We start from the raw sequence: 27727 nt of genomic DNA on the forward strand, positions 1-27727 counted from the left end.
GTCCAGGACATTGGTCCTGCACAGCTGCGTAGGCGCAAATCCATCACTGATGCCATAGTTGGCCTCCAATAATGTGTACATGAGAGTGGTGCTGGGCAGCTCGATCTCACTCCAGCTACCCCTTCTCATCAAGGGGTCAGCCTGGGCACCCATGGGGAGGAGGCTCAGCAGGTGCACACCACAGGGCCATCCATCCAGGTGACTCATGGAGTGTCCAGCCCATCTGAATCCCCTCTTCCTATGATCTCAGCAGCTCCAGCTCCACATGCCGAGGAGGGTGCCACTGCCACACAGCAGGACCCCGAAAGCAGGCCAGGGCCATCCAGGTCTCTGCCCTCCAGAGGATGCCCACCAAGGTCAGAAGGCTGCCTCCACCTCCGCTGTGGATGTCCAGGGAGCAGCAAGATGTAATGGCAGGGTTAGGAAAATTAAGAAGAGTTAGTTGCACAGCCTGGGCAGTGGCGTTAGTCACTTGTACATACTGTTCACCATTGTCAATAAACTCCCAAAAATGTCTCCCTGCCTATGGCTCCTTGTTCTGATGAGCAGTGTTCATGTCACATAGAAACCTTTCTGCACAAGATAAAATGCAGGTGTCTCAGTCCAGGGCCTCTTCCCCGTGCTCTGTTCTGCATTCAGACCAAAGTGATGGTCTGGCCTCACACTGCCCGGACACATTACTGATGCCTGCACGTTGATGGTGCTTGTCATTGTTGCAGGCACCACAGAGTGATGTCCTTCTCTCTGTGTGCTCTCAGCAACTTTAAGGTAGAGCTGGTGCCCATCTCTTCAGCCACTGTGACCAGTGACGCTGTGCTCCTGAAGGGCTCAAGTGCTGAAGGCGGACAAAGGAGCAGATGCTCCTAAAGTTTCATGGCTGCATCTCTCTGATATGGCCCTGATTACAGAGCACAAGCGAGCTGCCCTTGACTAGACAGGAGTCAGATATTCACAGAAGCAATGTGAAGATCTATGGAGTGCCCTCATTGCATTGCTCCTGCAATCGAGTGACTATTAGGGCCTCCACTGTATCTCCATGACAGGAGCACTCACACAGATGGTATTTGCGCTGCCATAAGCCAGACTGGAGTCAAACATTCAGAGATGCAACGCGAGGATCCATGGGGTCACCTCACTGTATGCCGTCATCATCCTCCACAAATCTAGCAGCTATGAAGGCCTCCCGAGCAAGCCTGCCTCATCTAGCCAGTGCGAGGGCCTCATCCCCATTATCGTCACCCTCGAGGACCTCCTCACCCTTATCCCTGTTGGCATTCCTCTCATCAGAGGAGACCTCCATCTCCTCCTCAGCCAGTTTGTCTCCTCTTTGCAGCACCAGGTTGTAAAGGGCGCAGCAGATGACAACAATGCTTGACACCCTCAGTGGAATGTTTTGCAGGGCTCCACCAGACCGGTCCAGGCACCGGAACCTCATCTTTAGCATCCCGATGGTCTGCTACACCAAGTTGCGGGTTGCAGCATGAGCCTCATTATACTGTCACTCTGCTGCAGTCTGAGGCCGCCACAGGGGTGTCATCAACCACACCCTTTTCCATTAACCCTTGTCCCTGAGGAGCCATCCCTGCAGCTTCTGTGGAGCCTGGAAGACTTCAGGGATCTGTGACTGACTGAGGATGTAGGAATCATGCCCATCCCCTGGAAAGCGTGCGCACACCTGCAGGACACATTTCTGGTGTTCACAGACCAGCTGTACATTCAGCAAGTGGAACCCCTTGCAGTTGATGTAGTTCACTGCATGTTGCGATGGACATCTGAGTGCCACGTGAGCACAGTCGATTGCACCCTTGACCTGTGGGAAACTGAGATCTGGGTGAATCCAATCGCTTTTGCATCCTGGCTGTCCTTGTCCGGGCGAAATGCACAAAGTTGCGTACCCTCGCAAAGATGGCACCCATGACCTCATGGATGCATTTGTGGGTGGAGGCTTGTGAGATCCCACAGAGGTCACCTGTGGAGCCCTGAAAGGAGCCACTGGCATAGAAATTGAGCGCCGCGGTCATTTTCAGAGCCACTGGTTGTGGATGCCCTCCGTGTCCCTGTGGCGCCAAATCTTGCAGTAGCTGGCAGATGTGACTAACCAGTTCCCTAAACATGGGCAGTCTTCAGCGGCACTTGTTCTCGGTCATCTGTAGGAATGAAAGGTGGTGTCTATAGACCTTGGGCATTGCAATGCAGCAACCAGCGACAGCTCACTGTGGCTCTTGGTCAGCGTGTGCGGGAGCCCCAGCCATCCCTTCTTCCTCCGTCATCTTCACTCTTCTGGGCCATCAGGCATACGGCTACTTCACCAGGCTCCATGATCCTGATGTACTCCTCCTACAGGATGAAAGTGGCGAGCATAGGTGTACTAAGAACCTGTCCTAGTTAAATATGAAGGTCTCTTAATGCTCCCCAGAGAGTGCTGGCCACCACTTGGATGGCCAAAGATTAGTGCGCTGCATGGCTGCCTAAAACCCCACCCGCCCACTCACCCCACTCAATCAGTTGGCAGCAGCTTTGTCCATTGGACTGCATGCTGTGCTGTCAGCTCAGGCACAGGCATTCTCCTAAACCATGCTGCAAAGCTGCACTGTTAGCTTGAATCATGGAGGAGATTGGTCCAAATCGGTATGCTGACATTGCAAGGGCTGTGAGTGCCTCCACCAGTGACTGCTCCATAGCCAGCTTTAGCGAGGAGATTTTACAATGTGTGCAGTCATCCAACTGTTCTGCAGTCCACTAAAACGCTCAAGACTTTGTGGGTGAAAAGCTTTGGAGCACTTGGTGGCACTTTGATGTCTCTGCATTGCTTGAGTGGGCAGATAAGCTAGAAGCCCGACTTCAATCTTATCAATATGGCTGCACCTGAACTGTCTCGGCTACAGAGGAATGGTCACTTTGTACAGGTTTCCCTAATGCGTGGTCGCTTCCCTTTATATTGTCTTTTCAAATTCTTCCTAGCAAAACAAGTCATTCCACATTTCTCTGCATTAAACTTTATCTGCTAAGTGTTTGTCCATTTCACTAGTCCGTGGTCTGAATTTTTAGGATGGCGGGGGCTTGGCCAACTGAAGAGTCGGCAGGGAACATATCTGCACCGACTTCGGCTGCCCTGCAGCCATTTTACGCTCAAATTAGCGTTGATTGGCGGCAGGCGGGGCTTACCCCCTTACTGGGGAGGAATCCCACCACGGAGAGGGTCTGCAGCTCTCCAGTCCCTGCAATAACAGGCCTGCAGTGGCCTTAAGAGGAACTTGCATGGAACTGCCTAAGACTAAGTCCCGGGAACCAGAGGCCCAAGTGTCAGGTGTCCCAGGGTGGGAAAGGTAGGGAAGGCCTGGGGGGTCACCAGGGGATGATTGGGGTCTAGGGAGATAAGCTGGGGGTGAGGTGGGAGGGAGGTCCAGAGGTCACTAGGCCTTGAGGGCAGGGCACCCCACTGATCACAGCCTGCCAACCTGAGAGTAACACGTTTATTCTTACTCTCTGTTTTCTGTCCGTTAACCAATTCTCAGTCCACACTCTCTAATTTTGTTTACTAACCTCTTGTGTGGGACCTTAATGAAAGACATCTGAAAATTCAAATACACCACATCCACTGGTCCCCCTTATCTATTCTGCTAGTTACATCCTCAAAAAACTCCAACGTAGGAATATAGGAGCAGAAGTAGGCCATTTGGCACCTCGAACCTACTCCACTATTTAACTAGATCATGGCTGATCTTCTGCCTCAACGCTATCTTCCTGCACGATCCCTGTATCCCTTGATTTCATTAGTATCTAGAGATCTATCAACCTCTGCTTTGAACATACTAAATGACTGAGACTGCACAGCCCTCTGGGATAGAGAATTCCAAAGATTCATCACCCTCGGACTGAGGAAGTTCCTCTTCATCTTGGTGCTAATTGGCCTGCCTCTTTTTCTGAGTCTGTGTCCCCTGGTTCTAGACCCCCAAACCAGGGAGGGTCTAGATCCATCCCTCCTGCATCTTCCCTGTCGAGCCCTGTAAGAATTTTGTACACTTCAATGACATCAGCTCTCATTCTTCTAAACTCTAGAGAATGCAGGCCCAGTCTCCTCAATCTTTCCTTATAGGACAACCATGCAATTCCAGGGATTAGTCTGGTGAACTTCTGTTGCAGTCTTTCTATGGCCAGTATATCCTTCCTTAGATAAGGATACCAAAACTGCACACAATACTCCAGGTATGGTCTCACCAAGCGTCTATACAACTGCAACAAGACTTCCTTACTCCTATACTCAAATCCCTTGCAATAAAGGCTAACATACCATTTGCCTTCCTAATTATCTGTTGCACCTGCATATTAGCTTTCGCTGAACAAGAACACAGGACAAATCGTGTTTAACTAACTTGCTTGAGGTTTTTGATGAAGTAATAGAGAGAGGTGATGAGGGTAATGCTGTTGATGTGGTGACTTCCAAAAGGCATTTGATAATAAGCTGCACAACAGACTTGTGAAAAAGTCAGAGTTCATGGAATAAAAGGGACAGTAGCGAAATGGATATAAAATTGGTTGAGTGACAGAAAACAAATAGTACTGGTGTACGGTTGTTTTTAAGACTGGAGGAAGGTTTATAGTGCAGTTGTCCAAGGATCAGGGTTAGGAACCCTACTCTTCCTGATATATGACCTAGACCTTGGTGTACAAGGCACAATTTAAAAATTTGCAGATGATACAAAACTTGGAAGCATTGTGAACCATTAGGAGGATAGCATAGAACTTTAAAAAGACATAGGTTCGTGGACTGAATGGGCAGACAAGTGGCAGATGAAATTTAATGCAGAGAAGTATGAAGTGATTCATTTTTGTAGAAAGAATGCAGACAGACAATATAAAATAACGAGTAAAATTCTAAAGGGAGTGCAGGGATAGAGAGATCTGGGTGTACCTATGTTTCTTTATTTCAATATGTGCTTAAATCATTGAAGGTGGCATGGCAGGTGGACAGTGCAGTTAATAAAGCATACAGCATCTTCGGTTTTATAAATAGGGGCATAGAGTCCAAAAACAAGGAAGTTATGTTAAACCTACATAACACACAGTTCCTTAAAATTCTTTAGTGCTTAATGCTCCTTAAGTGGAGCATTGTGCTCAGTTCTAAGCACTACACTTTAGGAAGGATGTGAAGGCATTGGAGAGAGTGCAGAAGACATTCATAAGAATGTTTCCAGAGATGAGGAACTTCAGCTACGTAGATAGATTGAAAAAGTTGGGTCTATTATCTTTGGAAAAGAGAAGGTTAGGAGGAGATTTGATAGAGGTATTCAAAATCATGAGGGGTCTGGACAGAGTAGAAAGGGAAAAACTGTTCCCTTTGGTGGAAGGATCAGGAATACACTAGATGCGGGATCAGTTGAGTTTATAAAGAGGAATTGGATCATTATCTGAAAAGGAAAAATTTGTGGGGCTACAGGGAAAAGGCAGAGCAGTGGCAATAGGTAAATGGCTCCTTTAGAGAGTCAGCACAGACAAGGCAGGCCAAATGGTCTCATTCTATGCTGTAACCATTCCATTATTCTGGGATCCTGTGAAGCTTGTGATCAGACTGATTTAGTCTCACAGTTGCCAGGGAGAGGGAGTTGGTAGCTAGAGAGCGGAGTTGGTATGAAAGACCGAAAACAATGGCTTCAGTCTTCCCCAAATTTAATTGGAGTAAATGACAGCAAAGTACTTAGTTGTTTGTGAAAATTGAACTACGTTCACACAATGGAAAAGGCAATCTCCCATCAACAGTTGATAACACAGTATAGCTTAGTTTAAAAAATAACTTTGTTGAAACATTGGAATTACGACTACTGTGTCGACTGACACACTATCACTATGGAATGTAATTTAGACACAGTCACTCGTAAATGTCATATTAACATTGTAATTTCTCATTATAATAATTTCTCATTATAACTATTACCTATTGTATTTTGCCCTACAGAGTGATTGGCCAGAAGGTTATCAGCTTTCAGCTGCTATGAATTTCCGTTTTCCACAATGTGTACCCATACATCTGAAGACATTGATTCCTAATGCTAGTAATGAAGCAATACAACTAATGAAAGGTACACTTCATTGGGATCCAAAGAAAAGGCCAAATTCTGGTCAGGTAAGTCAACAGATGTGGGAATATTCTATCTGCACACCAGGCATAATTTGGAAAATTAGAGCTATACATCTTTCAAGCTTCCCTACCATACTGTATAATCCCATATACTTGTTACTGAATCAATTTAAAGGAACTGTTAGTAAGGAAAATATCAAGATCAGGGAACTTTTTCATGACATTCTTAAACAATAATGATTGCAGACCTTGTACAAATCAATATCTGCACTGCACTGATTGTAAAATCATCTGATATTTGAAAACTTCATAATTGTTTTTTCCCTTAACCAAATATTCTATGAATAAGTAGCAGACTGAAGTCATTATTATACCTGTTGCTCTTTTCTTACAGGAATAAAGAATAAAGAATAAGTTGACGAATAGTACAGATCTTGTACCTCTAGTCTTTATTAGATTAGTACAGTCATACATAAAGTTATATATTTCCAAAATTTTGCAGCACATTACAGTGGTGTGGATTAAATTCTAAAGACAGTGAGAAAAAACATATATTTATATGAGGGAAATTAATATACCTGTCAATTGGCACAAAGTTCACCAATTTAACAGTGGACATATTTCCTCAATCTGTGCAGGTGGTGACCCCACTGCTAAATTTGTATGTCCTTTTTAGGCATACACGGCAGACGCGAAAAGCAGAATAAGGCTCCTTAAATATGTAAATTAAGAATGTAATGTCTGTTGAAGGACACCATCAAAAAATTATCAGTAATGAACAAGGCTGGCACTGGGTAGCCAACTACAATTTTTTTTTAAAAACCCTTTCTTTTGAGCCAGGAGAAACAAGAATGCACTCCCAACTCCAAGGTCATCGAAATAGCTGGCCAACATGCAGAAATCGGAACATGAAACAATCCCTGTTCTGGAACTCTCCCTTTTTAGTATAAAGCCGCATTTTGCCTGTCTACTACCTTATCTTGTCCCATATGCTTATCACTTTTTAAGGGGATAAATGTTCTTCCTAATATCTAATTTAAGTTTACTTCATACTAATTTATATTTCTATCATCTTGTCCTGCTTTCATGATTTACACAGAAGCAATATTTAGGGTATATCATTTCTATTTTACTAACGAAAGCCCATTTTTCTGAACAGTAGATATTGGGCGGAATCATCCTAGATTTGCACTAAGTGTGGTAGTGGGCGGGGAAAACAAAGTTTTACGCACAGTGGTGGCCTTTCACGCCATATCATCCCAAACCCGCCACATTAATTATTTATTCCCTAGATACATGCCATTTTGATGGTGGGCGGGCTCCAATTCGCCTGCCACACCATCACCTCGCTGCTTCATCATGCCAGGCACTGCATTTAAAGTGTAGCTGCACTCAGTGCTTCCAGCCCAGGACTGCAGCAAAAAAGACATGGCCCCGAAAGGCAAGAAGACTGCAGCCCTCAAGTACCTTTTGGATGCCGTGGAGGCCCACTGTGATGTTCTTTACCCCCGTTCTGGCCACAAGAGTGACAGCATCATTACCATTCTGGCTTGGTAGGCGATGGCATTGGTGATCAGTGCCGATGCTGCACAGAAGAGGTTGGCTATCCATTGCAGATAGAGGATGAATGATCTCATCCATGCAGCCAGGGTATGGAAACCATCTCATCATTCTAACCTCACACACTCAAGCCCAACACACATTCACTAGCATCTCGCTTACTGCCAAGCTCAAGGGACATCATCACCCATTCTCAACACACATACCTTCTGGCCCCATCTCCTCTGAAGACTGCTTCCTCATCTTGAGGCCACTTGCACAGATCAACATGTGCCCCCACCTTGGGATATCCTCCTTCCCCAGCCCTCAACCTGCAGCCTCTTCCCTTCCCTGAGGCCACTTCTCTCCCTTCCCCAAGCAAGCCCTAGCCCTGCAGCCATTGAAAAGCCACTCACATATGGTTGATCTGGTAGGTAGAGACCTGCCCTTGGGTGCCCCTAAAAGTGATGCGGTGCTGGCTGTAAAGCCTGGCGCTGATGACTGCAAGTACTGACTGAAGCAAGGTAGGCAAACAAACCTTGAAGTCCTGAGCGAAGTGCAGCCTGCCAAGTGCACACTTTATATATGCTGTTGTGAAACACGTCGTAGTGTTTTCCTGCCGATGTGGGCGGACAGTCCAGTGGGGGTGGGCAATGAGTCCAGTGGGCTGGCCTTATAATGATATGCAGATGTATTACAATGAGGTTCCCGACATCCGATGGCGAGAAACGAACATCGACTCAACGGACGATCACAAACTGGTTTCACAACGTCATGAAACCTATTTTTGTCCTTACCACCATACCGTCCTCTCACGCCACAGAACACTCCCGCTGAAACGGAAAATCCCAGCCATTGACTTGCTCTAATCAACTCTTATAGCTCACTTACTTTAATGAAGTAATTGTTTATATATTTAAAGATGGTAAGTACTCACCAGCAGGTTCACTCCATAGCTGCTGTGATGGCAGATGTTTTTTCTTCGTGATCACAATCTTGGCTGATGAGTAAATTTGAGGTCTAAAACATGGGATTTCTGAATATTTTTGTGTTTTATTAACACATTGTTTATTAGAAAGAGGTAATGGAAGAATGTTTTCTATGATTGCACTATTATGCTTTGGGAAGCTGATTCCATCTTCCAGAAGTCAGGACAAGTAGTACCCGCAGCTATGCCACTATTTGCAGGGGTGCTTCAGACAGAAAAGTTTTAAAACAACTGACGCAAGAGAGCTTAAATAATCAGACTCTTGCATTCATTCAAGAGGCAATTTATGTTGTCATGGTGGAGCATGGCAGATGAGTTTTTGATCCATCTTTATTTTTATGATCTTTAATTTGTTCTGTTACTAATGATTTTAAAATTAATTCTAAACTTTATGTTTGTGCACTTTCAGGTACTACGATATCCTTATTTTCAAGTGGGCCAAGCTTTAAGTATTCCTATGCAATATGTACAACAGCCACAGTTACAGAATAACATAGCTCAGCCAACAGAACTCAAGCAAGTATCTTTGCCAAAACATGAATCTCAGCTGCAGCCTCCATCTCAAGCCCAGCTTCCTTCTCAACCCCAGCTGATAAGAACACATCAACCACTCCAACAGGTACAAATACTACTAGAGACTGTTAACCAAGAACCTCAAAAACAATTGCTGAAATTCACGCAAACCATTCTTCCCTCCATCATTAACAACACCTATCAGGTAATTTGCGAGCTCATTATCATCACGACTACAGTGGATGAGCAGTTATGTTAATGAAAAGTATATTAAGCTTTTTACTGAAACTACCCCTGAATACATTGGGATTAATTGAATGCTATATTCAACCAAAGGCAGTTGTTTCTGTAACTAACTTTTGTCCTGAATTGTGGACACATTGTTCAATCATGATTGTGGAAAGAAGAAAGAGCAGACATGACATCTATCTACCTTTGGGTAACTTGTGCTTGTCACAGTGGGCACAGTCCCTCAAGCAATGTTTCCTCAGAGTTGCGGGGTATGCAACCTCAAGGTTCCCACGCAGGCCGTGCACAAGTTGGCCCATGGTGGCACAATTGCACCAAAAACGTTGAAGGTCTCCACACTTATTTAATGGGTCACACACTACAAAAAAGAATACATTGCCCTTAAGACATTTTTTGACATTCTGTTCCTCATTCCCACTGCATATGTACCGCCTATCAGAAAAAGGGCTACAGTTCCTTATATAGTGTTCTTTAGGACCTCAATAGTATCTCATCCTTTGAACACAGAGCGTGGTGAGCACAAGAGTTTGATGAATCTGCCAAGCAGATTGAATTTCAGACAGAGTGAGGAATTTAAAAACAGGGATTTGGTGAGTGTAGGAATTGAGTGTGAAGGGGCAAGGAAGTATTAAGCAATTCAAACCAAGCAGCAACGGTAAATAAGTAAATATATCAATAAATAATCAGCAGTTAATTAGCTGTACATCAGTAAAGTTAAAATTAACTAAGAAGAGGTTATCTACATTAAAGGAATCCATATGATCTTAAAGAAAAATCTGGGACCCATAAATAATAAGTAGAAATTAAGAGTATACTAAACTAAATAATTTAGATATAACATAAGAAACATAAGTGGATAGACCTCTTAATAAAATAATTGGGCAGCTGAGACTGCAGACTGCAATTCCTGTGTTGAGGTGGTGGTGTAGTGGTATTGTCACTAGACTGGTGATCTAAAGATTCAGGGTAACGTTCTGGGGACCTGAGTTCAAACCCCACCACAGCAGATAGTAGAATTTGAATTCAATAAATATCTATCTGATGATGACAGTGAAACAATTGTTATAAAAACCCATCTGGTCCTTTAGCAAAGGAAATCTGCTGTCCTCACCTGGTCTGCCCTAAATGTGACTACAGACCGGACTCACTACAACAATGTGGTTGACTCTTAAAAATGCTCTCTGAATTAGGGCTTTACAGCTTTATAAGTATCTGTTCAGGAAATTCAGCTGTGCATATGGCATGCTTGCCTTCATTGGCAGGGGTATTAAGTATAAAAGCTGGGAAGTCATGTTGCAGCTGTATAGAACCTTGGTTAGGCCACACTTGGAATATTGTGTGCAATTCTGGTTGCCACATTACCAGAAGGATATAGAGGCGTTGGAGAGGATGCAGAGGAGGTTTACCAAGATGCTGCCTGGTCTGGAGGTTATTAGCTATGAGGAGAGGTTGGAGAAACTCAGATTGTTCTCACTAGAGCGACGGAGATTGAGGGGCGACTTAATAGAAGTTTACAAAATTATGAGTGGCATGGTCAGAGTAGATAGTCAGAAGCTTTTTCCCAGGGTGGAAGAGTCAATTACTAGGGGACATAGATTTAAGGTGAGAGGAGAAAGCTTTAGAGGAGATGTGCAGGGCAAGTTTTTTACGCAGAGGGTAGTGAGTGTCTGGAATTCGCTGCCAGAGGAGGTGGTGGAAGCAGGTACGATAGTGGTGTTTAAGAGGCAGCTTGACAAATACATGAATAGGATGGGAATAGAGGGACCCCAGAAGTACAAAATGTTTTATTTTGACAGGCAATATGATTGGTGCAGGCTTGGAGGGCTGAAGGGCCTGTTCCTGTGCTGTACTTTTCTTCTTTCTGCTCAAACTCAAGATTTGAGTTATATTTTTATCTATCTGATTGTAGCCACAGTACCACTTGCTTCTCTTCCTGCTCCCCTACCGTTAGCTCTGGTGGCCCCCGAGGTTCCAACCTTGGCCTTCTTCTACTTCTCATCTATGTGCTGCTTCTCAGTGATATAATCTGTAAGCACAGCATTAGTTTTCACATGCATGCTGATGACACCCAGCTCTACTTCACCACCACCTCTCTCGACTCCTCCACTGTTGCCAAATTATCAGAATATGCATCCAATGCCCAGGATTGGATGAGCTAAAATTTCCTCAGGAAGACTGGAGCCATTATTTTCCGTCCCCCCCCACTCCAAAATGCATTGCCCAATTACTGACTCCATTCTTCCTGCCACTATCTGAAGATTAAACCAGTCCATTTGCAACCTTGGTGTTACAAGTTGTATTTTGTATGTTCAGTGGGTCTTACAAAGAGGTTCTAAGTCTTGCATGGTTGAACATTAGGTGTCTATTGATAACACATAACTATGTACATATGCATGGTGTAGCCCAAGCTCAGTTAACTCAATTTTTGCTTCAACTATCCAGTCCACAACTTACTCTAGTGTCAGGTCATGTGTCTCTTTATATCACACAGTGGGCGATACTGTTTCTCAGTCCCATATTAATCCTTGCTATGCCAGATACCCTTATACTACACCTCCACCAAGTCTTTACCCAACATATTTACATTATAATCATATTACCCCTTCTCTCCACCCTCCTCCCCACTAAGTCTCTGACTATAAATTCAGATGGCCTGGAGGCTTGACAACTCTGCCAGACCTTGTTCCGGTTACATTGTTTTAGGCAGCTTTTGCTGATTCGGAGTTTGTGCTGTAGTCTAGCACAAGTTTCTAGCACTTGATTGTCTTCTTCTGGAATGCTTTTTCTGCTCCTTGGAGTTGAACTTCTCTTTGTTAACTCCTCATCTGCTCTGCTCAAGAACCATTGGCCTGACCTGTTCTTTCTGGAGAGAATGTTTTCTCCAATTATTTGTGGTACAAACCTGGTTTTTCTCTTTCCATGTGAAAAGCTGTGATCTTTGTGGGAGTTGAAGGTGTCTCTAACTATTATTTGGATGTTCCTTATCAGAGGGCTCACCTTGCAGTTTGACTTTTATCATGATACTGTGTTCTGCCGTGTGTCTCCCTGACTCACTGAGGTGTGCTCTGGTGAGTTGATGGTCACTATTGCATGCAATATTGCAAGCTGTCCTGGAATCCACAGTATAGGAAGAATGTGATTGCACTGGAGAGAGTGCAGAGGAGATTTAGCAGGATGTTGCCTGGGCTGGAGAGTTTTAGTTATGAGGAGAGATTGGATAGACTGGGGTTATTTTCCTTGGAGCAGAGGAGATTGAGGGGGGATATGATTGAGATGTATAAAATTATGAGGGGCATAGATAGGCTAGACAGGAAGGAACTTTTCCCCGTGGTCAATAACCAGGGGGCACAGATTTAAGGTAAAGTGCAGGAGGTTTAGTAGGGATGTGAGGAAGAATCTTTTCACCCAGAGGGTGGTGGGAATCTGGAACTCACTGCCTGAAAGGGCGGTAGAGGCAGAAACCCTCATAACATTTAAGAAGTATTTGGATGTGCACCTTCGATGCCATGGCATACAAGACTATGGGCCTTGTGCTGGAAAATGGGATTAGAATAGTTAGATACTTGTTTGGCTGGTGCAGACGCGATGGACCGAAGGGCCTCTATCTGTGAAGACAATTCCGAGCTGGAGGCCCAGTCAAGAGTCTTCTGCCATTTTAAGAAGTTTAAGGGCAACACAGGCGTCTCTGCTCAAGAGAGAAAATGATTGCTTTTGAATAATATACAGGACTTCGAATATCTGCTTGTCACCATACCATAGTGGCCAGATTCCTCCAGGTTTGTAGGAGGAATGTCCATCTGTCATTTGTAACGAGAGCTCTCTCAGCCACAGTTCCTTATCCGAGAGTAACACTGGCTCCTGTGTCCAATTTGAAGCTGGTGAGATAACCATTTACTGAGATGTCCACATTCCAAAATGAGAATCTAGGATCCTTGACCTCACCCAAGAAGTACAATTGGGTATCTTCTTGGTGTTGTACCTCAATCTCATGCACTGACTTGGAATCCTCCGGTCTGGGTTTCTTAGCTTTTCATAGCTTTCCGAAGTGTGCCAAAGTGTTTCCAAAGGCATTTGCAGTTGATACACTGCACTGAAATTGCTGGATGTTGATCTCGCCTGTGAGATCATTTAGCTCCCGAGAACTGACATGGCCATGCACCCTCTCGTGGTCGGTTTGAGTATAGCCTTCCTTGGCCTGGAGTCTCTCTGCCCCTTTGTTGCTTCACTAGTTGGACAGTTGGGATTGCTGTGTACCATGGCTTGCTTTCACCACAAAAAATGGATCAGTGCTGTTGGCAGGTTTCACACTGTCTGCATATCTGGGTGACCTTTTCTAGGGTCAAACCTTCCTTGGCCTGTACTTTATCTGAAAGGGCATCTTCAGCCAATCTTTATGATTTGTTCATACAAGAGTCAATCGGTTCTCCAGGCTGTTGGACACACTTGTTGAATTTCACTCTGTCTAAAATGTTGCTGCTTCTTAGATTAAAATATGTATTGAATGATTTTAGAACTTCATCAAATTTATCTTCATCAAAATTATCCATTGGCTGTCAGACCTACTGAATAAAGTAATGCATTCAGTTGTTCAGCTTCTGTCTTTTTAATTAATCCTGAAGCTATCATGTATCTTAAGAAGCTTTGCCACCAAAGTCCCCAATTTTTGTTTGGTCTGGCCCTTAGATCAGTCCAAATTGGCCTGGTAATGTTAATTTGTTGTCCATGGTTGCTTTAAAGTTCAGGTCTGTAGAGCTTTAAATGCTGTGCAGGTTTTAAAGTTGGCGCCACTATAACCGTTTTTCAACGAGTCTTCCTGGCTGTCTTGTCCTCATTGTCTTTAGTTTTTTGCAGGAATTTTCTCAATCAACTATTCTGGGTCTTCCCTGCAATGTTGGAGGGTTTTCGGGCGTTTTACAATTGATTCCCGGCTTTGGTTGTGGTTTTTAAACTTTCTGCTTTTTTTTCCTTTACACTGAGCTCAGCCGCCACGTGGTATGGTGCCAATTATGAACCCTGGCTGGCTGTGGTGCTTTCGGAAACAAGCTGCCCTGACCTTTTTTTCCAGCACTGAAGCTTTTTAAACTAGTCCTGGCTTAGAATTGAATTTTTTGCTCATCCCTGCTAGGCCCTTTGACTTTGTATTCTGTGGACACTCACAATGATATTCAACTGTAGAATGGAGATTTTTCTTCTGCCTTTCTGCTTCCAATTCTGCAATGGAGCTTCTTTCAGGCGATATCCCTCTGTGTCTTCACTTCAGGTGCCTTCAGGCAAATCAGCACACTGCTCCTTTAATTTTGCAGCTTTTGAATTTCTGCTGCTGCTTCTCTGAAGTTCTGGGTTTTCCATTCACTTCCTCCATATTGTATGTTCAGAAGATCTTATGAAGAGTTTCTGAGTCTTGTTGGTTCAACATTAAGTGTTTATTGATAACACATAACTATGTACATATATACAGGGTATAGCCCAAGCTGTGAGCTACTGCCATGCTTTGTTTCTGCACAGGTCTCTGTCCAGTCCTCTCTAGTCTCAGATCATGTGTCTCACATCACACTGTGGGCAGTACTGTTTCCCAATACCACATTAAACCTTGCTATGCCTGATACCTTATACTACATTATCTTTGACCCCAAGATGAGCCTGTGCAACATCGTTTGACTCTGCCCCGTCTCAACTCATCTGTTGTTGAAACCCTCCCACATTCCTTTGTTACCTCTACACTTGACTATTCTAACACATTCCTGGCTCGTCTCCCACATTCTATGCTCTGTAAACTTTTGGTCATCCATAATCCTGCTGCCCATGGCCTAACTAGTATCAGGTCGGTGCTTACTGACCTATATTGGACCCGGTCAAGCAATGTCCAGATTTTAAATTTCTCATCCTTGGTTTCAGATCCCTTCATGACCTTGTCCCTCCCTATCCCTGTAATCTCCTCCAGTCCCACAGTGCTCTGAGATAACTGTGCTCCTCTAATTATGGCCTCCTAATGCATCCCCAATTTTAATCACCCCACCATTGGTGATCCACATCTTCAGTTGCTAGAAATGTTGTCTCTACACCTCTCCACCTCTTTACTACCATACCTACTTCGTTTAAATCTACCTCTTTGGCTAAACCTTTGGTCTCCAATCCTAAAATCTTATAATATGCCTCAGTGTCATTTTTTTTTGATCATTCTACTGTGAAGCCTTCGGACATTTTATGACATATATAAGTTGTTGTTATTGTTGTTGCAATAGGACCCACTCTGCCTCTTCCTACCCTATTATATCAACTTTTTTTTCTCATATTCTCTCTTTGTTAGCCAAATTTTCCTCTTCACTTCCCCTCTCAACTTATTGAATTTGGCCTTGATTCTCACTTGAAGAATTTACCTGATGGGAATCATACACCCATTTTTTTTTTTGTTTCTTCATCTTCTCTGTCTCCCTTGTCACCTATGGAGCGCTGGCTTTGGTTCCCCTGTCTTTCACCCTTATTGTAATGTACCTAGCCTGTACCTAAACATCTTCTCCTTAAAGGTCACCCATTGTTCCAATACAGTGAATCTCTAGTTCCATTTTACCCTGGTTAAATCCTTTCGAAGTTAGCCCTCCTCTAATTTAAAGGTTTTACACTTGGTTGTTCCTTGCACTTTTCCATTACTAATCAATGATCACTCTTAACGAAGCGTTCCCCCAAAGACAATTGGTCCACTTGGCCCTCCTCATTCCCCAACACCAGATCTAACCATGTCTCCTACCTAATTGGACCAAGAGCATACTGGTCAAGGAAGTTGTCCTGAACACATTTCAAAAATTGCTCCCCACCTTTCCCTTTACTCTAGCATCATCATCATCAATATTTGGGCTTTTTTTTAATAATTCATTCTTATGATGTGTCACTGGCAAGGCCAGTATTTATTGCCCATCTCTAATTGTCCTTGAGTGTGATGGTCAGCCACCTTCTTGAATGGTTGCAGCCCATATGGTGTGGGTACACCCACAGTACTGTTAAAGAGGGAGTTCCAAGATTTTGATCCAGCAACAATGACACTAGTGAACCTCCCCACTAGGACATTGGTCCCAATCCTGTTGAAGTGCAGTTCTTTTCCCTCCTGCCACAGAACTGGCCCCAATGCCTGAAGAATCTTAAGCTCTCTATCTTTCACCTTGCCTCAGGCCATGCATTAATCCTCCCTATCTTCCTATTTCTACTGTCACTAGCATGCAGCACTGGAAGTGACCCACAGGCATGAATCACAAATCTGACATCCATTTAAAATTAATTGAGAGTTGAAACAGACCTTATTTTGAGATCTTACTTTTTAAATTCTTCCCTAGTTCCTAAAAATCTAATCCTAGGACCACAACACCTATCAACTCTACATTATTGGTACCAGTGTGTACCATAGCTTGTGGCTCACTCGCTTCCCCCTGCAGAGTATTCTGCATCATCTCCATGATGTCCTACACCATAGCACAAGGGAGGCAACAAACCATGCAAGACTCACAATGCTAGCTACAGAAAATCTTTTCATCCACCTAACCATGAAATCTCCAATAGCAACTGCATTCCTACTCTTTGCTGTTCCCTCCTGTACAGTCCCTTGCCATTGATACCATAGTCTGGACTTCACTGCTTAAAGTTGTCGACAGTCCCAGCAGTATCCAGTGCTGAGTACCAGTTTGAGAATGGTGCACACACCAAAGCAGGAGTGCTTCCTGTTTCTTTTACCTTTTGTAGATGGCCACATATCTATTATGCTGAACTCTTACTGCCTGAGGGGTGTGATGTGTCATCGACTTTCCATGGCACAGGAACTTCAAGCAACAGGCCTTAGCTGCTGATTCATGGTCTAAAACATCTGTATTTCCTTTTAAGCCCATATTTTTGCCACAATGGAGAGCCACTCCATCTTCCGTTGTGGTAAAAAAGGCAGACGATCCCAGAAATTGGAGTCGGGTCAGGGTTCACACCTGCGCAGTTTACAGAGGCAGCTAGCCATTTAAATCACCAACTGCCTCCACTGAAATGGGATTTTGGTAGGCCAGGAGCGTGAAACCCGGTGTGTGCAGATTAGACCAGGCAAGAGCTGTCTGAACTTGATGGATTCACTTGAATAGCCTGGGTAACCCTTTGAAGAGATAAGGTACTCTATGGATATGGTCCCAGGACAACTTTGGGAGAGATAAGGCACCCTTTGGGATACGTAATGCACCCTTTGGGAGAGTTAAGTCATGCTTTGGGATTGTTAAAAGTAAATATGATTGTGCATAAAAAGTGCATGAACTCATTGGAACTGTCAAAGAACTGTCAAAGCATACTAGGTGAGTTGACATGGAGAGGGTAAGGGTAAGGGCAAAGGTTGGGGCAATTAGCACTAAGTTGGCAATAAGGGGCTATTAAGAGCCATGCGGATAAGGGGGCATAGGGCGTATGAGTGACCATGGGAGCTGGGTAAAGGTGTATGGTTGGCATAGGGGGATTGAGGGGTCATGTGGGGGTGTAGGTGGGGGCAAGAGGTTGCATAGGTTGGTATGAATGGGGCATGGAAAGTGTGTGAGGATGGAAGGAATGAGGGCTGGAGGGCTGTTTTTTGTTTCATTTTCTTAAATGTAATTCAACAAAGTGCCGGAGCACAGAGGCAGGCCTGCCACCCGCCCCACCTCTGCACCCGGCAGCCTCCGCACTTGTTCTGGTGTGTGTGGCGAACCCGACTTCTAATCCAGCCCACTACCTTTGGGGGGACCCAGGTTTCGGGTGGGCTTTTCGGTTGGGTGCAGGAAATACAGCGGCCGGTAAAATCCAGCCCAAAGAGTACAAAAGCAAAGGATTTATGTCAAACCTTTATTAAACACGAGTTGAACTCCAACTCGAGTATTATGGCCAATTCTGAGCATCACACTTTAGGAAGGATGCTAAGGCCTTAGAGAAAATTCAAAATAGATTTACTGGAATGGTATCAGGGCTGAAAGACTTCATTTACATGGAGAGCCTAAAGGAAGGAGGATTTTTTCTCCTTACAGTAGAGAAGGTTAAAGGGAGATTTGATGGAGTACATAAGGTGAAACTGTTTCCATTGGCAGAAACGTCCAAAACAGAGGACATAGATTTAAGCTAATTGACAAAAGAGCCAGTGGAGACATGAGGGGCAAAATTATATAGTGAATGATTATGATCTGATATGCACTAATTGAAAAGTGTTGTGGTGTCTTTGATGAACGGACCACAGGAGACTCAGGTACAGGTTATGATCGTTTATTCAGGCAATTGCAAGGAGGGCACCATCTCAATGCAGCTTCAGACAGTACTCTGCTAAACTGCAAATGGTCATCATATTTATACATTATTGGTCACATACAAGAACAGTTTCCAGATTTCGATCTTGTCAGCATATAGGTTTACATTAAACAGACAAGTCTCTGGTACAAAGGTGCATCATCTGACCCCACCTTCACCCAGGTAGAGACCTGCCTTCCTATCTAAGCTGGGACCATCTGTCCTTCCCCTAACTGTTGAAGAGCACACTTAATCTATGTTATTGCCATCCCCTGACTCCAGTCTAACTCCTCTATCATATTTACATTCTTCTTCATCCATTATGGCCTTGCTGATGCTCGCAAGCCCTGACAATGTGCAAAGTTCAGCATTCTCCCTGTCACAGCCTGAACTTTAAATGTTAACTACTTAGCAATTGTGGTATTTCATGCTGGGATATTTTAAGTCAAGTCCCTCGACTATTACTGTATTCCTTTATTTCCCCCTAACAGTCCCCCCTTTTGGCCCTTGGCTTAGCCCAAGGTAGCCAACTACAGTGGTGTCTGCTCCCTCACTTTTTACGCACTGCCACCCATTGATGTTGGCCAGTCATCCAGCTTTGGCACGTAAAGGATACGGGTACTGTTCAAACCATCTGTATCATCTGGTCCTTTAATCCAAACCTCTGGCATACCAGATTCCTACTCCATTTACTAAAACTCCCCCAATGCCACCTTTTTTGTGACTTCCGGGTGCGATGAATCAAGTATGTTAGAACCCGCTTTCACAGCCATATCTCCTTTCTCAGTGACTGTCTCCATCTCCGACTTACCCCACGTGGATTTCAACTGAAATTCCACCCCTCATGTTTCGAACCCACCCAGGATTACAGATATCTCCGGGACATAAAACGTTTCTCGGACTGCTGTTCCCGTCACATTCTGAAATCCACACTCAGTGCCATGCGCCGCCATATGAACACACTCGACCTCTCCCTCCAGCAGCACTGCCGTACCCTTTTTCAAAGCTGCGCGTGCCCCCAGTTTCATTTTATCCTTCGGCTCATCTGACACCTCAACAAGAAACTTTTTCTCTTTCTCTCAAGTGCTAAGGAACGCAAGCTCCAACAACTCATCGACACCAACACCCATCTAGGACCCTCCAACCCTGCCTGTCCCTCCGTCCCCACCCCATCTTCCAATCCCAACCCCAGCCGTATATTCACTATAACCCCTGACCTTCCCCTCTCCGATACTGAACGTTCAGTGCTCAGCAAAGGACTTAGTTTCATACCCTTACGCCCTCACCTCAATGAATTTTGGGCTTGGCATGATGCTGAATTCTTCTTCCGCCGTCTTTGTCTCCGTGCTCACTTCTTTGGGCAGGAGTCCTCTCCCAGTTCAACGGATCCTTTTACCCATTTCCAATATTCTCCCTCCACCTGGACACCTCCCTCTGGATTCTTACCTTCTCTTGGTCTTTTCATTGAGAACTGTCGGCGCGACATTAGTCGTCTCAATTTCTCTGCTCCTCTCACCCATTCTAACCTGTCTCTCTCTGAACTTACTGCACTCCATTCTCTCAGGTCCAACCCTGACATTGTCATCAAACCCGCTGACAAGGGTGGTGCTGTTGTTGTCTGGCACACAGACCTCTCCCTCGCGGAGGCTGAGCGTCAACTCACAGACACTTCCTCCTACCTCTCCCTGGACCATGACCCCACCACTGAACATCAAGCCATTGTTTCCAGGACTGTCACTGACCTCATCTCCTCTGGGGATCTCCCTCCCACAGCTTCCAACCTGATAGTCGCCCAACCTCGGACTGCTATGGCCTACCCGCTTCTATCTCCTACCCAAAATCCACAAACAGAACTGCCCCGGTAGACCGATCGTGTCAGCTTGCTCCTGCCCCACAGAACTCATTTCTCGTTATCTTGACTCCCTTCTCTCTCCCCTTGTCCAGTCCCTTCCCACCTACATCGGTGATTCCTCTGACACTTTACGTCACATCAACAATTTCTAGTTCCCTGGCCCCAACCGCTTCCTCTTCACCATGGACGTCCAATCCCTCTACACCTCCCCCACCAGGATGGTCTGAGGGCCCTTAGCTTTTTCCTCGAACAGAGGTCCGAACAATCCCCATCCACCACTACTCTCCTCCGTCTGGCTGAACTTGTTCTCACGCTGAACAATTTCTCCTTCAACTCCTCTCACTTCCTCCAAATAAAAGGTGTGGCTGTGGGTACCCGCATGGGCCCCAGCTATGCCTGTCTCTTTATGGGGTATGTGGAACATTCCTTGTTCCAGTCCTTTTCCGGCCCCCTTCCACAACTCTTTCTCCGGTACATCGAAGATTACTTCGGTGCCGCTTCATGCTCTCATCGGGACTTGGAAAAATTTATTAATTTTGCTTCCAATCTTCACCCCTCCATTATTTTCACGTGGTCCATCTCTGACACTTCCCTTCCCTTCCTTGACCTCTCTGTCTCAATCTCTGGTGATAGACTGTCCACCAATATCCATTACAAACCCACCGACTCCTACAGCTATCTCGACTACAGCTCCTCACACCCCGCTTCCTGTAAGGACTCCATCCCATTCTCTCAGTTCCTTCGCCTCCGTCGCATCTGTTCCGAAGATGCTACCTTCAAAAACAGTTCCTCTGACATGTCCTCCTTCTTCCTTAACCGAGGTTTTCCACCCACGGTCGTTGACAGGGCCCTCAACCGTGTCCGGCCCATCTCCCGTGCATCCGCCCTCACGCCTTCTCCTCCCTCCCAGAAACATGATAGGGTCCCCCTTGTCCTCACTTATCACCCCACCAGCCTCCGCATTCAAAGGATCATCCTCCGCCATTTCCGCCAACTCCAGCATGATGCCACCACCAAACACATCTTCCCTTCACCCCCCTTATCGGCATTCCGTAGGGATCGCTCCCTCCGGGACACCCTGGTCCACTCCTCCATCACCCCCTACTCCTCAACCTCCTCCTATGGCACCACCCCATGCCCACGCAAAAGATGCAACACCTGCCCCTTCACTTCCTCTCTCCTCACTGTCCAAGGACCCAAACACTCCTTTCAAGTGAAGCAGCATTTCACTTGCATTTCCCCCAACTTAGTCTACTGCATTCATTGCTCCCAATGTGGTCTCCTCTACATTGGAGAGACCAAACGTAAACTGGGCGACCGCTTTGCAGAACACCTGCGGTCTGTCCGCAAGAATGACCCAAACCTCCCTGTCGCTTGCCATTTTAACACTCCACCCTGCTCTCTTGCCCACATGTCTGTCCTTGGCTTGCTGCATTGTTCCAGTGAAGCCCAACGCAAACTGGAGGAACAACACCTCATCTTCCGACTAGCCACTTTACAGCCTTCCGGACTGAATATTGAATTCAACAACTTTAGGTCGTGAGCTCCCTCCCGCATCCCACCCCCTTTCTGTTTCCCCCTTTCCCTTTTTTTTAAAAAAAAATAAAAAATTTTTTTAAAAATTTTTCTAAAATCTTTTATGCTCTCCCCACCCCCACTAGAGCTATACCTTGAGTGCCCTACCATCCTTTCTTAATTAGCACATTCGTTTAGATAATATCACCAACTTTAACTTTAACACCTATGTGTTCTTTTGTACTGTTGTTGTTGACATATTTTGATGTTCTGCTTCTATCACTGCTTGTTTGTCCCTACAACCACACCCCCACTCCACTTCTCTCTCTCTCTCTCCGCCCCCCACACACACACCTTAAACCAGCTTATATTTCAACTCTTTCTTGGACTCGAACTCAAGTTCTGTCGAAGGGTCATGAGGACTCGAAACATCAACTCTTTTCTTCTCCGCCGATGCTGCCAGACCTGCTGAGTTTTTCCAGGTAATTCTGTTTTTGTTTTTGTTATGTTAGATACATAATCAATATCAGCTGAAGTATAACTAGGGCATGAGAGATAATCCGAATCCAGGGGTGTATCTGTACGTTCCAGCCCCAGTTCCACAGATCCTCCTACCATGTGGAAGAATCTATTTGTTCAATATCCTCCTGTAAGGCTCTAGCCTGTTGCTGCAGTGCGTAGTAAGTTCTGTATATCTGCTGAGCCTGTCTCCGAATCACGGTGAGATGCTCTGGTAGTAGGGGAATTTCATAGGAAAACTGGTTCAAATACTGTGTCAGGTTATCCTTAAGGCTTTCCTTAACCTAGTAGTCGTTCCTCTCTTGTATATTTCAACCAATTCCACCTTCCCCACCCTCGCTGGCACCTGTGGGTGTAGGCACACTGAATGATTGTGGATGGGGCATATCTGGTTACCCCCATACTGGATTCTTTCCTGCCACGTGGTGATACAATATCTCCCATTCCCTGTATATGCAACATGGGTCGATTCTTTTGCAGCCCATATAGTTTCCATTGTATAGTTTGTGGCTGCTTTAAATCCACGCTTCGCTTCCTCCGTCTCATATATCAGATGTGCACATACTACTGCGGTGGCTTCTGTGCTACACCCTTCTAATGTGGTGCTTACTATATTTCCATCTATGTCTACAGCGTATGGCGGAATATCGTGATACTTAATATAGTAATCCCCCCGTATAAACCCTCTACTCTATATAATGTCCTGCCGGGTGTTGACATAGGTATGACAGGTATTACTAATACAATGCCTATTAGCATATTACTATTCAACATTCATTCTATATACACATGTTAAACCTCTGAGTTGGCAACCGGTCAAGTCATGATTCTTGTGTCGTGAGAGATTCAATAAATGCTCATTAGTTACCCATAAAGGAACTACCCCTTCATTAATCTGTCTTAAATTCTCTCAGGTTTGTTCCAACGCCCAAGATCCATAGGTGTTGCAAACATCATTTCTGCTCACTTCGTCTGAAATATTTTTCCCTATTTCAATTAATTTATTGATAGTCCCCGCCTGACTTTTGAGCACAGTAGCCAGGCTTCAGATTAACCATGTCACTTCCTGGTCCGTATCTAATTGTGTATCCTGGATCCTTTGTCCCCGCCCTAAAATCTCCTTAAACTTAAAGCTCAGGGTACGGACCTTCTGATCTACAGTTGCTAGATTGATGTAATTAACTATTGATGTCCCTGTATTGAATAATGTGGCAGCGTCATTTATCAGGCTGCGCTTAGCTCAGTCCCCCTGTGGGCCTGACCGCATCCCGCCATTAAATTGGACCGCTTCAACCATCAACTGGCTCGTCAGAGTCGTATACAGTGCTTGGGTGTGAGTTGGGTACCACTGGAGCAGAGCAATACCGGATATGTTCAAGACTACGGGTACCAGCTCATGGTGTACATTATCATATAAAATTTCTGAATAACCAGTACTGAACCATTCATCAGTCCTGGACAAGGTGGGTCAGTCAGTGTGGACTGAAAGGCTTCAATTATCTCTACTTGTATTGTGGAAGTAGGTGTGGAAGGTGGCTGGGTAGTGATACTAACTTTCTCTTTTGGGCGGACCTCCCACGCCTGATCTGAAGCAAATCCTTACTACAATTCGAAAGCACTTGTTCTCCTACCGTTACGTTTATCATTCCCCATTGCGTGTCGCATTTGGCACTGTCCGTGCTGTGCCAAAGTTCCTCCTGCATTGTGGGATGAGCAATGATGATCCCTGATTTTGTTGTCAGTACTGATACGCCCATGACCAGGATCGTAGATCTGTGGAGTCATTAACATCGGTTCCCGTTCTCCGGGTTACCGCTTAGTCAATTGTCATGTAACTTTAACTGTGTGTAATGCCTCCATTTACTTCCCGTTCTCATATCTACAAGTGCGCATGTATCACTTGTCATAATTGTTGCTCTTTGGATTTACCTGTTTCCATATCCTTAATCACACATCAGTCTCTAACTTCCTTCCTTAACTCATGCAATTGTTTACTTATTTCCCTCACATAGTCTCGCATCCTTCCTTTTAGTGGTCCTACATCTCCCACTACTACTATGATTCCCTCGGGTAACTGCATTGCTCTCCTTGTCATTATTTCAAATGGGGTGAACCTGGTGGTTCTGCTTGGGTAGCCCTAAGGCGCATTAGAATATTGGGCTGTTCCCTGTCTCTTGAACTGCTTTTGTGATTGATGTTTTTTTTAAAAAGTGCAGTTCATCCTTTCCACCATCCCCGAGCTCTGTGGCTGGTAGGGAATGTGCAATTTCTGTTTATATTTAAATGTATACATTTCTTTAATGACTCTTCCTGTGAAATGAGTTCCCTGATCTGAATCCATCTGGGTAGGCACCCCCATTCCTTCCAGTTTACTCTTTCCTGCTGCTGTCTCATGTCAGACCTCAATTCCTTAAACAGCTCTACAATGCACCTTCTTATCCCATCTTTCAATGGCTCAGTATCTTCACTTCCAGTGTGGTTCTCTCTGGGTGCTGCTTAACTGTCTGTCATCATAGTGTTAATCCTGTGGCCTTACTTTTTGTAGCTCACAGGCACGTTAATAAAATCAGTAATACATCTATTTAGCCTTTTTCCAGCTTTCCCTTTACCTATATACATCCTGTGGTAAATTGTTGTTAAGTATTATTTCTCCTTACATTTCAATTCCTGAACTACAGATTCCACATTGTTTTACCTCTAAGTTTCTTTTCCCTGACCATGATCATCCTAAGATTCTCTTGATTTCAGTTTCTCTATTGACTTGATCGTTTATAATGTTTCCCTGCTCTTTAGGCCGTATTAACTATTCCGTGTCAACGAGGATCTCTTGCTATCCCCCCCTGTGAATTTCCAATGTCTCAGTTGATGGCCAGATTATCAAATTCACTTTCCTTAAAACAGTTTGTACATTATGTCCTCTTTCCCTAACTCTTTCTCCTACCTTCCTCACAACATTTTAAACATGCAACAGCTACCATTTTATCTTGTTCAGGTTATCTGGAGAGACTTTACAGTCTAATTCTCATAACAGTTTTAAAAACAGAAATCAGGTATTGACATGTTTTGCTTCTTCATCTTCTCAATCATTTTATTGTCTCAAAAGTAACCCACTAAATTGTGTCTGACCGGTTTCTTTTACAATTATCCCAGATTCATTAACTCGGCCAAAAATTGGATTTCTGCCAAACTTTGTCAAGGTCTTGAGCTTAGCTTCATATTTTGGGAACAGACTTACAAACACAAAAGCTTGTAGCATTTGAATTAGTGCCAATTGTTGTCAAACCTTTTAAAATGAAAATTCACTTTTGAGAACTTTATCACGAACCAAACCTCAAATTTTAAACTTTGTAAGAAATGTAATTTATGCTTTCAAAATTAAAACTACTTCTTTCTTATATGTATTGATTTGTATCCAAGTTATAATTCCCATATGTTTATCGACACATTATTTATCTTAGATAGCATCCTAGTGATTCAAAAGGAATCTTCTAAACTATACTGCACTTTACACCTCAAGCCTTGTCCCAAATTCAAATAACAGTGCTGTTGGGAAGCAGATTTACTTTCATATTTAATTCATCTCTTCATAAGAAACCCCTTTTTATCCATTAGAACCACCTAGGTCTTGTGTCTTTTGGTTTTCCTAGAATCCCTTGAACTTCAGGTAATTTTTTTCCCTCAGAATTTTAGAATACTAACTCATATGAGTTAATGTAACTCGTATGTATCAATCCCAATCAGCTTGAAAGCTGGTGATGCTAGTCTGCAAAGGGGGTGGTACAAAGGTTGGTTCATCCAACCCTGTCTAGCTTCATGCTACCTTCAATTTGCGACCCTTTTTGCCAGAAATCTCAACTCAAAACTTTGGAATGTTTTAGTATACTTTTCCTTTAATCTAACGTGAGGCGTTCAACCCTAAAGTGCTGAACTGCATACACAAATAACAATTTACGGAAGAAAACACATTAAAGCTCACATACAAATGCTTCCTTGCACACAAACAAACATACATTTAGAAGTATGTATTTATATTCCTGTATCCTTAACCTAATGACTTAAAACTCTCATATTCTAAATGAAACTTCAAATAGCAGTGGGGGAAATAAAGGGATCTTGAAGGCTCCACCTATTGGGACAATCAAACTGACGAAAGCTCATATTTCCCTTGCCTGTCAGTGCTTATTAACTCCCGTAGGGGTATGCCCCTTTTCTCTCTTTCTCTCTCTCTCCAGCACAAGCAGCTGTAACTTAGATCAATTCATTTTTTAAGTTGCAGAAAATTGAGTAGCGGACCTTTTGGGTCCCAATCATCCTTCCACATTTTCAGGAAAATCTTGTCTTCCCTCACAGGACATTATACACCCCCAATTCGTTTCTCCCTCCCCCAAGGCTTCCTTGTCTGCCCTCTCAAACTCCCTGTGCAGGGCTGTTGCCTTCTCCCGATCTGGGATGTCCTCAGGTTTCGCCCAGTCTCCACTCCTAGACTGCAGGGATAATCTTCCCCAGATATCCCCTGGCCATTTAGCCTTCAGCAGTATGTAATTATCAAGGGATGCATTGTATGGAAATCTTGCATTTCCCGCAGTTTGGTCCAAAAATCTAGGTTGCTATACTGAGTTTTAAGTGTCAGCAGTTCTTTAAACAAAACCTGTTTCTCCCCCGGGCTGAATGGTACGTGCTTAACTTTCTCCACAATCCTCTCAATCTCTTCATCCTCCCCCTATTCCTCAGCCTCCTTTCTCCCTTCAGGTTTCAATTCGCCTTTCCTGAATTTACCTTTCCTAACAGTTATTGCCATAGGGGCCATGGGATTTAATGGGCGCAGTGGGGCAGTTGGTTAATATGAGGGCGGAACTGCCTCAGCTGCTTCATAGGTTTCTCCTTTGGAGCTTTCCCCCTCTTGATCAGTGTCACTGCAGGCTGCTGCTGCCACTGTTCTGATCTGTCCCGGATCTGACTTTGTTTCTCTCTCTCTAATCGACTGGAATTTAGTATTAACCCTTCTGCACAACTGTAGGTACAGTGTGATAATAACCATCATCCCTTTCTTTTCCTTATTCTTTCTTTTGCTCTAACCACCACTGTTTTTGTTCTCCGGGGGTTCCCTATGGGTTCCACCTCTCCTACTGCATTTTAGTGATTATTTTTGACTGTTGTCCCGCTATGAACCTTGTAATGGAGTCCACAGTTTCCCAGTCGAGTTACATAGCGC

General features: G+C 44.4%; 1 protein-coding gene across 3 annotated transcripts in view; it reads left to right on the top strand.

Annotated features, from left to right (window-relative positions):
- mak (male germ cell-associated kinase) overlaps nt 1-27727 on the top strand; it is a 227992-nt gene that overhangs the window by 110799 nt on the left and 89466 nt on the right. For all 3 annotated transcript variants that reach the window (XM_041185027.1, XM_041185026.1, XM_041185028.1), the window contains 2 exons: nt 5954-6121; nt 9013-9321. In XM_041185027.1, the coding sequence (XP_041040961.1) occupies nt 5954-6121; nt 9013-9321 (477 nt within the window). The remainder of the gene's footprint in view (nt 1-5953; nt 6122-9012; nt 9322-27727) is intronic.

This window comes from Carcharodon carcharias, chromosome 3 (genome assembly GCF_017639515.1).
Source record: "Carcharodon carcharias isolate sCarCar2 chromosome 3, sCarCar2.pri, whole genome shotgun sequence".
NCBI lineage: Eukaryota > Metazoa > Chordata > Chondrichthyes > Lamniformes > Lamnidae > Carcharodon > Carcharodon carcharias.